Genomic DNA, 15,902 nt, shown 5'->3' with positions numbered 1-15,902 from the left:
TCCCAGGGTTATTCCTGGAAGGATCCTCTGTCCTTGCTGCCTCCCACAGGCACCCGGTGGGCGCCAGCACCCCGGCTCTCCAGCCAGGGCTGGTGCCAGCTGCTTTGATCCCTGGGCTTTCATCTTCCAAATGGAGCAGCTCCAGCTTTTCCACAACAATTGTCGCCAGGGAGGGGATAAATACTTGCTTAAAAACTTCTAAAAGTTACTAAATCCTAAACCCAAGCTACTCAAAGGGCAGGGATGGGCGGGATGGCTGCAGCTCTGGGGGAAAACAAATCCCTCCAGAACCAGGACCACCCTCCTCAAAGCCAAAACAAGACTTTCCATCATCATTTGGGTGCTGTGGTGTCATCCCGCATCCAGCTGGGTTTCATGGAGAGGGATGAGGGGCCGTGGAGAGCCCCACTCTCCCTTCCCTCCCCCCAGGTTTGTGCCAGGGCTGCTCCATGTGCTGCCACCCCCGGCTCAGCTGCCAGAGTGTGGCCACGTGCCGGGAGCCCAGCACAAGCCAAGAGCTGGAGGGAACAGGCAGGGAGGTCACGGCTCCCTCCCCAGGAGCATCCATCCCGTGACTCGGCTCAAACCTCCCAGTTCCTCCCCCAAAAGTGGAGCCCCAGTCTAAAAGTGGGGATTTGTCCCCCTAGAAAAGAAGGGGAGCGGGCTCTGTCTGGGGCTGTGGGTTCCTGCCTGGCCCACAGTGAAGGATGAGCCTCCTTCAGACCTGGGTAACCAGGTCATCAACCCCCATAACCAAGTGGTTCTCACCATGGGTCACACCCTGGGTGCTCAGGTGCTGCAGGAGCCCGGGTGGTGGCTCAGGGTGACCAGCACCCTGGTGTCCCCTTCCCACACCCTAGGATAGAGCTGGATTTAAGAGGAGCTCAACACGTGGGGAGCTTGAGCTCACTCCTACTGTGGCATTTCACATCCCAGGGCCCGTGGGCATCAGACAAAAATCCAGCTGCACAATTCCCTGTGGGAGCAGGGCCCACGGGACTGTGTGGGTGAAGGTGAGGGATTCTGGAGGATGAGTTGCTTGGGAATGGGGACCCCAGGTCTGCTGGGCTGCAGGGATGGAGCCCACGAGCAGCCAGGTTCAGTTTCCAGCCTGTGCCTGGCACCCAGAGCTCCCCTTAACCCTCCCACAGAAATGCTTCTCCAACCCCCTGAACCTCAGGTTGTCCACCTGCAAACCCAGGAACAGGCAGGAATGGGGAAGGTAATGTCACCAAGGTGGTGACGGGGTGGACAGGGGATGCTGGCAGCCCGGGGGCCGTGTGGCTGCTAGCCTGAGGAGCAGCCCTGAGCTTTATTCATTAAATCAATCCTGTTGACATGGCAACTGCTCCAGTTTAATCTGCAGGGCCTCGCTCCGCCACGCGCGGCCAGATGCGGAGCTCAGGAAGATCAAAGAGGCAAAAAAACCGAAAGGAAGAGAAAAGACGAGAGAAAAAAGAGCCACTTCTGCCACAAACCTGCTCGGGTAGCTCTGGAGAAGGGGCTCAGTGCAACCAGAGCCAGGCCAGGGGGGTCACCATGGAGGTGGGGGAGCATGAGGGGCTGGGCAGGGACTTGGGGGACCTGGGGACGCGGGGGGTGGGACATCTCCACTGGGTACATCCACGGTACCCTCTTCCTTGGCATCAGCAGCCTGCCAGGGAGGGACACCACCCTGTGCCAAGAGCCAGCAGGTCCAAGGGGACAGCGGGGACCTCTCCACTCCCGCCTTAGCCCTTCTTCCCTTCTTTCTTCTTTTTCTCCTCTTTCTTCGCCTCCTTGGCCGCTTTCTTCTCCTCCTTCAGCTCCTTGTACCTCCACTTGGGTGGCTGCAGCAGGTTCTTGTCCCTCTTGCGCCGATGCCGCTCCTTGGAGGTGGCGGGTGGGCAGGAGTCTTTGCTCACTTTGATTTTGGGGACGGGTTCTCCCGGGAAGATGACGTTCCCGCAGCGGAGGCGCCGGGGCAGGAAGCTCAGGAAGCCGCCGGCCGGTTGGCGAGGGGGCAGGAGCCGGATCTCTGACACCACTTGGCCGTTGCAAGAGGCCATGCTGGAGCAGGAGCTGGAGTCTGTCTCGGCGTCCAGATCCAGCTCGTGCTCCCCCAGGATCTCCGGGACGGACAACCTGCGCTTGCCCACCTCGGGGGGGCTGTCAGGGCAGATGGTTTGGCAAGCAGTGGCCACGAAGGGGCTGGCGAGGGAGGTGGTCATCCTCACCATGTGGTCCATCACACCGTCCTCCTCCGGGTCGTGGGGGAAGTTGAAGGTGAACATGGATTGGATCTTCTCCGACAGCCTCTTGCTCGTGGATTTGGGACCCACGGCTTTGGCCACCAGCTCGGCCAGGGCTGGCCACTCGGGCTGGTACTGGGAACCGAACTGCTCGGCCCGCGGGCGCCGCAGGAGGCTCCGGATCCGCACGGTGGTCTCGAAGCGGCCGGTGAAGGCTGCCCACTCCCTGGCTGTCTTCCCCTTGACAGGATCTGCTGCTTCCAGGTCTGCTCCTGGAAACAGCAGGATGCAAAGAGCATCACCACAGCGTCCTACCCCAGGGCTCGGAGGTAAGTGCTCCCCTGTGCTTGGCACTGGTGAGGCCACACCTTGGATCCCGGGGTCAGTTTTGAGTCCTTAATGGCAAGAAGGACTTGGAGGGGCTGGAGTGTGTCCAGAGAAGGGCAACAGAGCTGGGGATGGGGCTGGAGCACGAGGAGAAGGGTTTGGAGAGCTGAGGAAACTAGAGGTGTTCAGCCTGGACAAAAGGAGGCTGAGGGGAGACCTTCTTGCTCTCTACAACTCCCAAGGAGGCTGGAGCGAGAGGGGATTGGTCTCTTCTCTCAAGGAAGAAGCAACAGGACAAGAGGAAATGGCCTCAAGTTGTGCCAGGGAAGGTTTAGATTGGATATTGAGAGAAACTTCTTCACTGGAACAGGTTATTAAACACTGGAACAGGCTGCCCAAGGTGGCAGTTGAATCCCCATCTCTGGAGGTCATAAAATCATAGAATTATAGAATCATTAAAGTTGGAAAAGACCTCCAAGATCAAGTCCAACCATCAACCCAACCCCACCACGACCACTAAACCATGTCCCGAAACGCCACTTCTAGACATTTTTTGAACACCTCCAGGGGTGGTGACTCCACCACTGCCCTAGGCAGCCTGTTCCAACACTTGACCACTCTTTCAGTAACAAAATTGTCCCTGATATCCAATCTATCATGTTTAAAAGGTGTTGCAAAGCCATGGAGATGTGGTGCCGAGGGACACGGTTTAGTGCCAGACTCGGTAGGGTTGGGTTAACGGTTGGACTTAATGAACTTAATGACCTTCATGACCTTAAAGGTCTTTTCCAACCAGAACAATTCTGTGATTCTGGGAAGTGTGGGGCCAGCAGCAACTCCTCCCCTTCCCAAAAGATCCTGGGAAGCCCCTGGGGAGCTGCTCACCCGCCAGGATCAGGGCGGCCACGCAGTCCTGTCGCCCCTGCACCGCCGCCTTCATCAGCGCCGTCAGGCCCCGGGGGTCCCTCTTGTCCACCTCCAGCATGGGGTAGTAGTTGAGGAGGTAGTTGACTATGGTGATGTGTCCTTAACAGCCAGAGAGAAGCTGCGTTAGGGTTTTGACAGTGAAAAAGTGACAACTGCTGATGCCCTTGGCAGGAAAACAGATTTCACAACTGCATCTCGGGAGGTTGCAAAAATGCAGAACTTGGAGGGACCAGGACTGAAAGGGTTTGGCTGGAGAACCAGCTGCTGCAGCAGAAGATGCAGGAAAGAGTCCAAAACTGCAGAGAAGCCCATCAACCCCAGTGAGGAAAACGTGGGAATAAAGGGTGAACCCCACTTGGAGACCCTCCACTGGATAACGGGGGTGGAGGGAGCTGGTCCCTTCTGCTGTAACGAGGAAACCCATCGTGACCAGAGATTTGGTCCCTACACGTGGTGTTGACCAGGGTGGACCTTGGTGCAGGTAAATCCCTGCAGCTCACGGGGCTTCCTCAGAGCACGTGGGGCAGCTCCACGGGGCTGCTCCGGCGGGATGCGTTGCAGGAGGAGAACGTTGCTGTAGGAACCCCCGCCAGCCCCAAAAAAGTGCCAAGTTAAGGGGAAGACGTGGATGGGGAGGGTCACGTCCCATGGGAACATTGGCTTCCCCGGTGGCTCATTGCAGGGTTTTTGGAGGGGGAGTCCAGGGGTCCCCAGCACGGTCCCTACCTGCCTGGGCTGCGATCATGAGGGCCGTGTTCCCGTCCTTGTCCTGCTGGTTGACATTTATGTAGGGGCACTTCTGCAGCAGGGGCACAATGTCCACAAAGCCCTTGTAGCAGGCCACCATCAGCCCGTTCTGGAGAGGGGACACACTCAGCACCAGGGCTGCAGCTCCCCAGAGCCCCCCATGTCTCCCCTCCACCCCAAACCAGATGGGAGGATGGATGAGGTTCTGCTCCAAGGATCAACCCAGGAGACCCCATCCCTTCTCAAAGCCATCCCACCCAGAACTCTCCCTCCTGCCCCATCTGCTTTAGCAGCCTCCACCCTCCAGAATTTCCCTGTTCCCAGGAAATCCTCTCTTTGCTCCACAGGGGGTCTCCCCAGCCACTCACCCTCCCGTTGATGTCCAGCTCCATGGCCTCGCTCCGGCTCACCCCTCGCTCCAGCCTCTCCTGCACCAACCTGGCATCGTTCTTGGCGCAGCACTGGTAGAGGCTGAGGTCCCCATCCCCACCAGCCCTTGGGGATGGCTCGTAGCAAGGGTAGACAGAGTCATCAGAGCAGACACTGCTGGTGTCTGAGGGCTCTGACTCGCTCTTCTCCTCATCCCCCTCCTCCTCGTAGTGCAGCTCTGGGTCAGAGGGGTCCAGGCTGACCACGGGGGCTGCAGCATTTTCTCCTCCACCGTGGGCATCTGTCATCCGGGCCGGCCAGGGGGAACGAGCCCAGCTTGGCCCCAAGCCCTGCCTGGGGCCAGGAGCCTCTCCTGGGGGACAAGAGGATGCTCCAAGCTGGTCACTCACCACTGTGGGGACACAGAGCAGGCGTGGGAGCCACCCCAGCCCCAGCTCCCCTTGGCTGTACCCAGTACCAGGGGGAAGGGCACGTCTCCATCCATCCCTCCTGGTGCCAGGCTCGACCCTCAGCCCTCCCCACTTCACTGCTGCACATCAGGGCAGCTCCAAAGCCTTTTCCCGGCAGCAGAGTTGGAGAAACCCACAGGGAGAAGGGTTAAATCTGGCTCCTTCTGAGGCTGGAGCAGCTCCCAGCTCTGAGGAACCCCTTAAACTGCACAGCCCCTGGTGGTGGCAGCCCTGGAGCAGGGACAAGCTGCCTGCAGCCCAGCAGCAGGAATGAAACCAGTTTGCTTCTCATTAGAAGCTGACCACTAATTGATTGGTGCTGGGAAATTAAGAATTCCCCATTCCATGCAGCTCTCCCACCCCTCTTAGACATCCCAAAGCTGGCACTGGGGATGAGGGACACTCTTCTCTTACCTGGGACTGCTCAGACCTTCCCTGTGGGTCCCTCTGGGGCTGGGCAGCATTACAGCTCCATCTGGGAAAAAAAGACTTTGCAGGAGAGGGCAGGAAATCAGCCCCAGCCTCTGGAGTCAGGGAGTGGTTTCTGCTCTGGGTCTGAGAAGCCCTTGAGCCCTGTGATGACCAGCACGTTGCCGTGGGCTCAGCACCCCAAGGTGTCTTTATTTAAACTGTTGCTTAAAATGGCTCCATCCAGCCTGAGCAGGATCAGAGCTGCTTGGACAGGATTTAGCATCTTGAGCTGAGGAGCTGCTGGGAGCCCTGGGCTGGACTTTTCTACCTGTCTCACCTCAGTCAGAAGCTGCTGGCTGAGCAGCCCCCATCGGCTCAGCTAAACCCTCCCCCAGCCCCCACCAGCTCCCCAGACGTGCAGGTGGATTTATTTGCTGATGGGATAAACCTGGGAGCTGCCTTCAGCCAAGGGCACAGACACCCACACTGCAGGTGCATTAAATAACCTCTGTGATGCCCCTCCAGGTGCCTGGAGCCTCCAGCCCACCCTCTCCAGCCTCCAGCCCACCCCTTCCTCCTGGAATCCAGTGCCAGAGCCTCAGGACACCAGTGAGCAGGGGCAGCTGGAGTCCAAGAGCTGCAACAACCACTTTCCTGAATTCCATATAAAACCTGGCTGCTCCCTTATCTCCATCTATTAAAGGGTTTTTTTTTGGTGTTGTTGGTGGTTTTTTCCCTGGCTGCTGAGGCAGGGGGGCCAGCTGGCCCGTGGGAGCTGGGAAAGGGCACTTCTAGGCCCTGGATCAGCAATTTTCATGGCAAAAAGGGGGAAGTTTGGTCCCAGGGCAGCTCGTGGGCGGCCCCGTTCCCCATTTAGAGCAACCACGGAGGCAGAGTCCCAGAGGTCACTTTTTTTTGGCAGCCTCCAACAGGAGGATCCGGAGGACGTGAGGGATCCCAGCTGCTCCCTCTGTGCTGGGATCATCCTGCTGGGAAGGACCCGCCGAGGATCCCGGTGCTGAACATGAGGCTCCCGCTGCCGAGGGCTGTGGAGCCAGAGCTGGGCTCTTGCTCCTGCCGTGTCCCCCCCAAACCCTGGTGTCACCCCAGCTGTGCCCATCCCTGCCAGGGACCAGGACCTGTTCCCAGCCCCTCAGCACCACGTGGAGCTGGAGCTGCCACCCCCCCCAGCACCGGGGGGGACCCTGGGTTGTGCCCGATCCCTGAGGAAGCCCCAAAACCCGACCAAGCCCCTCGCTCAGGGGCTTGAGCCCCCCCTGCCTTGCTGGGGATGGTGTGGCCAGCGCCGTGTCACCCGCTGTGACACCTCCCGCCCCGTGGTCACCCTCCCGTGCTGCCTTATCTCGGGAGAGGACCGGGAGCAGCTTTGGGGCTTAGGGCGTTATCCGAGGAGCTCCGGGCCATAATCTGCCGCAAGCGAGAGACCCTGAGCCGCTTGTGTAAGGATCAGGTCGGGGGACCCCGGGCTCGCCCCCTGCCCCCCGGGCTGCCCCCACCCCCCCCAGGCTCACCCCCCACCCCCGGGCTCACCCCCCACCCCCGGGCTCACCCCCCACCCCCGGGCTCACCCCCCACCCGTTTTCCGGAGCCTTCGCTCAGGGGTTTCCCCCAACCCTCGGGGGGTCCCTTTGGGCTTCACCGCAGCCTTGGGGTGGCCAGACTTGGGAGGGGACAGGCGGGGTGGCACCAGGGGACATCTCCCGAGGAGCCTTTTGCTCCTGGAGGGGCTTTGCAGAGCCCCCGGCTGCCACCAGGGGATGCCGGAGCCCGCGGGTGGGAGCGGGCCGGGGGTGGGGGGCGGCTCCGGGTCGGGACCGGCACAACCTCCGCCTCCCGCCCGGCTGGGAAAGCTCCGGAGACCCCCCCCGGGAGAGCGGGGGGCTGGCTGAGGGACTTGGCTATAGTGTTGTTATTATTATCCTTTATTTCTTTAAGAAGTTTGTTCACAGCCGGCGTGGCATCCTCCCAGATGTGAGGGCATCCTCCCAGATGTGAGGGCATCCTTCCAGCCATCCTGGCATCCTCCCAGATGTCACAGCATCTTCCCAGATGTGAGGACATCCTCCCAGCCATCCTGGCATCCTCCCAGATGTCACGGCATCCTGCCACACTTCATGGCATCCTGGCCCATCCTCTCAGGCTTCACCACCTGCACCTGAGCCCCTCTTGCCTAGGAACCTTTCCCTGAAGGCTACCCTGGGCAGAGGGAAGAGGTTGAGGCACCAGCTTGGAGATAAATAACCCAGCTGAGAGGTGGAAACGGCCACGGGGAGAGGGACACCCCTGCCCAGGGGGTGGCTCCTCTGCAGAGCATCTCCCGGTGAACCCGGGCACTAAATCACTGAGCTGGGATCCAGGAGCACCCATGCAGGTGGGGGTGGGGGGTGAGAAGGGGCTGGAGGACAATCCTGATCTTTCACCCCTTGCCCAGGATCCTTCTGGGAGCACCAAGCCCGGTGGTCTGGCCCAGGTCACTCATCCCTCACTGCCTGGTCATCTCCATCACAAAACCAGGGCGCAATAACTCAGCACGGAAGGGAAGTGGAGGGGTTTGATTTAAACCCAGGGACGGGCTCTCCCCACCCTGGCCCTCCTCGCTGTGGCCAGGGCTGGGTCACAGGAGTGTGGGGACATGGTGACACCCTTTGCCACATCCAGCCCTCCTGGGTGATGATGCCCAGGGAAGGAAAGAGCAGAGTGACAGGGAAAGGGCAAGGACGTGTCCAGTGTGTCCCAGCCCTGCTCCCAGCCCAGCTGTAAATCAGTGGTGGGTGTCACCATCCGAGGTGACAAGGCCAGCCCCTCTCAGAGGGCCGGGGCAGCACAAACCTGGGGTCAAGCCATGATTTACACCTCGGTGGCCGTTCCTGGAGCTGTTCCCGCAGCCCCAGCAAAGCCTGGAGCAAGGAGGGATCTGCTGGATCTGTGAGCCGGGAGGTTTCTGCACCAACGGTGCAAAATCCCATCCTTGGCCTCTCCCAGGGAGACCAAAACCATCCCTGTCTGCCTGCATCCCTCCTTCTGACCCAAAACACAGAGGAAGGGGGGTTGCCAAGAAATGTCACCTCCTGCCACCAGCGAGGACGAAGCAGCTGGTGCATCCGTCCCATCACCTTGGGGCTGGTGGGACAATAACTCCTTGTCTTCTACCTGCCTGGTGCCACTCTGGGACATCCCGGGAGGTGCCACAGGCTGAGCAGGGAAGCCACACGCCTCCCCGCTCCAGCACATGCTCAGGAACGGGGGATTTCACCGGGATTTACCTCGAACACACGTTAAGATCATAAAGCGCTTTATCCCGCGCGGCACGTCGGCCGTGGGGGCTGCACGGGGAGCTCCCCTTGGCGCTCAAAAAGTACAAAATACAACCCAAATCTGGATTTTGTTCCCTTATTCATCACCCAGTTTCACAAGCCCAGCACAGCATCCAGCTCTGACTAGGTCCAGGGGCTTTGCTGCCTGAAAAGGCAATTAAGGACCCGGGCGGGGTCATTATAAACGATGTATTTCTCATTTGTGCTCCCATAACAGGGTTTTTCTGAGGTTTTGGGTCACAATTCTGCCTTTTTCCTTTGGTTGGGAAATCCAGCTTGAGGCAAACATAGTTAAAAGCCCTGAGCCCAAAGCAGAGCAGAGCTGCAGGACTGAGGTGTCTGTGGGGAGCAGATGGGGACCTGGGGAGCAGGATGGGGCCATGGGGAGCAGGATGGGGACCTGGGGAGCAGGATGGATTTGTGGGGAGCAGGATGGGGACCTGGGAAGCAGGATGGGGACCTGGGGACTGGGTCACTGAACCAGCCCCGACTCGTACTGCTCCCCCATCAGCAAAGCCCCAGCAAGTCCCCACATCCATGGGATGCTCCAGCACCCGGATCCACCCCCGAGGCTCCGGCCGCTCCCATTCCCACCCCCGCCACCCTCCTTTTTAATTTAGGACCTTGGGGTTAAAAAAAAATAAATAAATGCCAAGAGAGAAGCTTTTCTGATTAAATTACAGCCGCCCAGCGCCGGAGCTGGGGATCAATTTCAATTTCTCCCGTGTTTTGTTTTGTTTGTTGTCGTGTTTTTTTTTTCTTTTTGGAAGGGAGGGAAGCGCCGGGGAGGGCACAGAAAAAAAAGGGGGGTGGGGGGTGGAATCAGACTTGCTAATTCCCTGCCTGTAATTATACCTAAAGAGAGACGGTGCTGCCCGAGGTCCCTGGTGTGCGAGGGGTGATTGAGGGCTGCTTTGCCAGGCTTCTGTGGAATTTGGAAGGAGAGGGGCTTGTGTGTGTGTGTGTGTGTGTGTGTGTGTGTGTGTGTGTGTGTGTGTGTGTGTGTGTGTGTGTCCAGCCCCGGTAATTGTATTTCTGGTGCCGCAGATGGTGCCGGCTCCGGGTCCTGCTATAAAGAAGATGGATCACGGCAGGCGGAGGGAGCGGGGACGGCAGCGCCAGCAGGAGGAGCATGATCCAGCAGGGAGCTGGGACAATAAGGAATTGTCCGGCAGGTAAAGGCCACGACGTCCAGGGGCTCCATCCCCAGCCACTGCCCCTGCTTCCACCCGGGTTTATTCCCAGCCCATCTCCTCGGTTGTCACCCCATCCCTCGTCCTTCCCAAACTTCCATAAAACCGGCTCTTGGCCAGGAGGGAGGGCCAGGAATGGGGGGTGCAGCCCCTTGGTTGCCCGGTCACCCCTGTCCCTGTGCAGGAGCAGAGGTGCCTGGTGCCACCAGACATTTAGGATATTCCCAGAACCCTGATCTTGGAAGGTTGTGGATGGCTGGGAGGGAGAGGATGAGGAAGAGCCTGAGGAAACCTGGGAACGAGCCCGAGTGCAGCAGAGAAGGTCCCATGGGCTGGTGGGGACCATGAATGAAGTAATTGATTTTTTTAAAATGCATTTGGCAGGGCAGCAGCTGCCTCATCTGCAGGTATTTCCTCGTGTTTCTAAAGCAGGGGTTTTGTTGGGATATTTCCCAGCCTGGCTCCCACTTCCATCCTCTTCCTCCCTCCAGGTCCCTCCCCACCACACGTACCTGCTGCTGCTCACAGGGGGTTTCCCAGCTGCTCCAGGTGATCCTTAGGAAGGAGGAAAGCAGCTCCTGGGGCTGAGTAATAAATAAATAAATATATAAATCATGAAAAAATCTCCCACCTCCAAGGTGTTTAACCCAGCCAGGCCAAGGTCTCCTGCTTTTTGGAAAAACAGAGGAAACACAAGAACTGCCCTGATGGGCTCTAAGAGAATCTGGGTCCCGGCTGTGTAAATAAATGTCACATTATCTGGTCATGCAGGCAATAAAGAGGGACAGAGCAGGGTGGCACTGGGAGCTGCATCCACCTGGAGTGGCACTGGGCAGGGTGGGATGTCCCGAGCCTGGGGAAGGGACCTGCAGGAGGGTCCAGGGTGATTTACAAGATGTGACAAGGCCAGTGGGAAATGATGGATGGGAAGGGGGGTAACGCTGCTCCCCAGCTGGGCTCTGCTGGTGACAGCCGAGGGGGCAGGAGGTCCCCAGCTATTTATCATCTCTCCCCAGGCCCCTCTTGGATGCTGAGCACCCAGTGCCCACATGCTGGGTGGGTTAACCCCTTCCAAGGATGCCTGGGGGGTCCGAGCCCCCCAAGATCCTGGCCCCAGCAGGAGGATGTGGTTTCACTCTTCTTCTCTGTTTCTGCCCCAAAACACCCACCCATGATGGGTGCTGCTGCCTTGGCAGAAGCAGGGGCTGGGCAGGCTGGTTCCCAGATGGAAGTTTTACCCTTTTTCCAGTTGATTTTGGGGTAAGGGGTGGGGGCGAATTCCCCGCTGGCAGCAGCAGCACTGGGCAAGCTGAGGTTGGCAGCTCATCACAGGAGTGAGGGTGAGGAGCCCCAGCATTGCCCACATGGGGAGTTCATGGGGGGCAGCAGAAAAAGTGCCAAGGGCAGCTGGAGCCACTGGGAAACCCCCCCCTCCCCAGGACCCTCCCACAGCCCCTCGGCCCAGCTCTGCCTTATTAGATTTGGCAAAATATTAGGGGAGTGTTTGGAAGGTTAATTAACACAAGGCCCGGCAGCCTGGGAACGCCGGGACCCCCCTGGCCAGGGAGTCCAGGGAAATCCAACCTGCCCCCACCCCTTGTGCCTGGGACCACCCGGGTCCTTCTCACATCCCATCTCCTCCGGGCAGGACTTGACCTGGCACTGTCCTGCTGCCAACTGGGCAGCCTCAGCCCATCCCAGTGCCAGGCTTCCCAGTTATCCTGGCCCTAGAGGCATCAGGAGGGATATAAATGTATATACCTATAAATATATATACACATAAATACATATGGTGCTGCTTCTCATCCCACTTGGCCCCCCAGGACCAGACAGACCCAGAGGCAGCTCCTGGGGTTCAGTGATTCCATCAGCTGCACAGAGAGGAAACTCCTGCCCCTGGCAGCTCGGTGCTGGTGGGATCTCCTCCAGCCCCCCAGTGTGGGAGCAGCCGTGGTGGGAGGTGCTGGGTGCCATTCCCAGCTTGGGATGGGGGAAGTGATGGGAAATGGAGAAATGGAGCTGAACTGGAGCTGGGGGAAATGGAGCTGGGGATAATGGAGCTGAACTGGAGCTGGGAATAATGGAGCTGAGGAAAATGGAGCTGAACTGGAGCCGGGGGAAATGGAGCTGGGGAAATGGAGCTGGGGGAAATGAAGTTGAGAGAAATGGAGCTGAACTGGAGCCGGGGGGAAATGGAGCTGGGGATAATGGAGCTGAACTGGAGCTGGGGAAATGGAGCTGAGGGAAATGGAGCTGGGGAAATGGAGCTGGGGATAATGGAGCTGAACTGGAGCTGAGGGAAATGGAGCTGAGGGAAATGGAGCTGAGGGAAATGCAGCCGAACCGGAGCCGGGGCAGACGGAGCCGGCACCTCCCGTGGCCGCGGGACCGAGACCCGCGGCGGCTCCTCCCGTCCCGCTCCCCCGGCCCCGCCGCGCTCCCGGTGCCGCCGAAACCCGACGCCCCCATTCCTGTCATGTTTTACATGGCCGGGCATGTGGTCGGATTTTGTTTTGCCAACCTTTGCTTTCCCCAGAGGAGGGAATGAAAGGGCCAGTGTGCCGCCAATTTATGGTGCCTCCCGAGAGCCCCACGGCTGCCGAAAAAGCAGATGCCTTCTGCTTAATCTGCCCTGTTGCTATGTAAACCTCCTTCCCGCTTTGATGTCCCCTATAAATACTCCATGTGTTTCCAATAAACTGGCATTTTTATCACTGGAGCTGTTAAAGGCAGATCTGTGTCAGATTTGTCCCCGGGCTCGGCCGGGGGTTCGCTGGGATCCCCCCCCCCCCCCGCCCTCCTAAAGGGGCTCATTGTATCTGGGGAGGGGGCTGGGGTGGGGAGGGGGAGATGCCACCGCAGCCGTGGCACCTCTCCCAGAGCTGGGATGCTGCTCCCAAGGGATGGGGATGCTTCCCGGGTGCTGATCCCACACCTGGGACCACCGGGGAGCTCTGCAGAGCAGCAGCTTCATCTCATCCCCCTGGGAGCTGCTTCCTCCTCCTGGGTTGTGGAATCATAGAACCATGGAATCACAGAATCATAGAACTGTGGAATCACAGAATCATAGAGTCACAGGATCACAGAATCATAGAATAATAGAATCACAGGACTATTCAGGTTGGAAAAGACCCTCGGGACCGCCAAGTCCAACCATTCTCCCCAGAGCTTTTGCCCCTTCCACTGCTGGAGAGGAAGGTCCAGTCGTGCTCCTGCAGCTCCAGCATCTCCATCCCAATGTCCCACCACGTCCAGGGCGTGCTTGGGTGGACCAAGGTCTGGGCAAAACCAAGATGAAGAGGAGCTCCCCAGCAAAGTCCAGCAGCAACTGGGCTCCCAGCCGTGGGACTGGGCAGCGGACATCTCTGCCCCGTTGGGAAACGGGGGGAGGAGTTGTCAGTGGGGTTGGGTTTTTTTTTTAATCCCTATTTTGGTCTGAAACGTGGTGTCAGGAGCCTGGCTGATATATGCTGCGAAAGAAGGGGTCGGCAGCACCGGTATTCTTTCTTTTGACAGGGCAATGAAAGTGTTATGTAGTCGTGACGCCTCCTGCTGCTCCACCCCCCTCGGCTTTTATCAACCTGAAAGAGCCCCGGGTCCTATTTATAACCTAACCTGAATTGTGGGATGCGTGGGGAAGGGGCCACAAAGAGCTGTGATTTATGGAGGAGGGAAAAAACAATGCAGACCCTCCAGGCTCTTCCCCAGCCCTGAGGGGAGAGCTCTTCACCCAACCCCACAGGGATGAACCTGGGGGGGTGGGGGTGTCCAAAATGCCCCCCATGCAAGGTGAAAACAACCCCTGAGCTTGGTTTTTGGGGTTGGGGGGGAAGGCAGAGATCCCCGGGCACCTGGTATGTCCCCCCCAGGCTCTATAGCTGCTTTATGGACTGAGTGATCAGGGTGGGTTCTGCTGAACATCCCCGGGGGGAGGTTGTAAACCCCCCCCCCCCCAGTTACCTCCTGGTTGCTCCTCTGCGACGCTGCTCCCCACGAGGTGTCCACAAACCTCTTTCAAAATTATTGAGCAGGTTTTAAGTGTAATCCTTGGGATGAGAAGAGCTTTCTGCCCACAGGTCAGGAGAGATGACAGATCATGAAGCCCCTCGTTAGGGCTCAGAGGGAAGGGGAGCTGGGGGTGGTGGTGGTTGACATTGGAGCTTCTCCCCCCAAGGTCAAACCCCCTCCATCCCTCATCTTGTCCTTCTAATGACGTTGTCAATGAGCTCTGGGGGGAAGGACCTGCTGTCACCCTGGCTCCAGGCACATGGGGACACCTTTGGCAGTGTCCTGGAGATGGACTTGAGGTGGCTGGGGGCTTCCCTGGCCCTGGTTACATGCAGGATACCCACTGTCACCAAGGTCAGTCAAGCTGTCCCTGTCCCTGTCCCTTCTGCCCTGGGTCTGGGAGGTCCCCTGTGCCTCCTGCCCTCCTGTCCCCCAGTGCTCTCTTCCCATTTCCCCTTTCCCCCCTTATTTTTTTTGGATCAGCAGCCAGGGTGGGGGTGGTGGCACCGGTGCCATCACACCCCTTGGACTTGGTCCAGGTTGTTGCTGGTGACAGCTGACTGGGGCTTCTGGAGCACCCCCCATCAGGGCTGTGACACAGGCTGAGATCTCCTCCATCTCCCCACCTCTGGACCATCCATGGGGCTTGATGTGCTGGTACCTCTGGGGTCAGTCCATGAGCTCCTCACTCCTGTCACGTCCCCCCCAGGCTGCACTTTCACACCCAAGAGCTTAACGAGGGCGATTCTTCCAGCTTAACTAATTGATTCCTGCCTCCAGGGAGGTCAGGCAGGGTGCAGGGCACTGGGCCTGGGTGAGAAAAGCTCTTGACAGGGCAGATCTTGCTCTGCTTTCCATCAAGCACCAGACCCTGCTGCCATCAGCCTTTCCCTGTGGTGTCACAGCCCGGGACACGGCACCTCCCTGCCTCTGGAATGATGCTGGGATCCTGCTGCCTGTGGTGCCATGGCCACCTTCTGGTGGTCCCACAGGAGAACATGGTTCCTGAGTCCCAGCACCCCCAGGACTGCCTGGAATTGGGGGAAAAAATGGAAAGGGATTTTTAGGAGGCAGCTGCTTGCAGGGGCTTGTTGTGGGAAAAGCAGCTCCAGGTGCTGCACTCAACCAAGCATGAAAAATAGGGAAGGGGAAGGGAGGGAGATGCAACGGGGGCTGCCACCACCTGGTTTTGTGGGGTGGGGGTGACCAAGAAGCTCATCTTGTGTCCCCAGACACTGGGGACAGGAGGAATCCAACTGACCAGAGAGTGGGATGTGGCTGGTTGGGTAGGAGACCCTGGGGATATGAGGGAGTGAATCATAGAATCATAGAACCATTCAGGTTGGAAAAGCCCCTTGGGATCACTGAGTCCAACCATCATCCCTACTCTGCGAAGTTCTGCCCTAAACCATTTCCACCAACACCACATCCAAACAACCCTTAAACACATCCAGGGATGAGTGATGGAGCAGGAGGCTCCACCACCTTCCTCCCTCCCCCTTTACACACCCTGGGACAGGCTTGGACCCCCCTCAGCAAATCCAGACTTTCACAAACCTGGAAACAGCCAAACAATTGGTGCTTTGTCCTAAATTCAAGCAACACTGGGACTGGTATAAATCCACCCTGGACCCAGGGCTTTCTTCTCCCAAAACTGAACCAATTTTGAGGCCCAGAGCTGCCGAATCTTCAGATTTAAGACTTTCTTCCTCAAAATACTGCTCCACTTTCCTGGTTTGGGGGGTCAGTAGGCACATCCACAATGTGTTTGAAGTCCTTCTGGCAACCAACAGTCTTGCAGAACGTCAAGAGGTTCCTCAATGGAGACACTGAAAATGTAAGAACGTCCGCCCAGAGTTCATGTTTCATTGCGCCTTGATTTAT

General features: G+C 58.4%; 1 protein-coding gene across 1 annotated transcript; it reads right to left on the bottom strand.

The window, feature by feature from the left end:
* Positions 1-1,343: 1,343 nt before the first annotated feature.
* Positions 1,344-5,641, bottom strand: ANKRD33 (ankyrin repeat domain 33). Its single transcript, XM_051641465.1, has 5 exons — positions 5,486-5,641; positions 4,601-5,013; positions 4,212-4,341; positions 3,444-3,584; positions 1,344-2,503 (listed from the first exon to the last, which is right to left on the bottom strand). The coding sequence occupies exons 2-5, from the start codon at positions 4,907-4,909 to the stop codon at positions 1,731-1,733; spliced, it is 1,353 nt and encodes a 450-aa protein (XP_051497425.1). The 5' UTR covers positions 4,910-5,013; positions 5,486-5,641; the 3' UTR covers positions 1,344-1,730.
* Positions 5,642-15,902: the final 10,261 nt, after the last annotated feature.

This window comes from Apus apus, chromosome 28, assembly GCF_020740795.1.
Source record: "Apus apus isolate bApuApu2 chromosome 28, bApuApu2.pri.cur, whole genome shotgun sequence".
NCBI classification, from domain to species: Eukaryota; Metazoa; Chordata; class Aves; order Apodiformes; family Apodidae; genus Apus; species Apus apus.
This window is presented reverse-complemented; position numbering and strand designations above follow the sequence as displayed.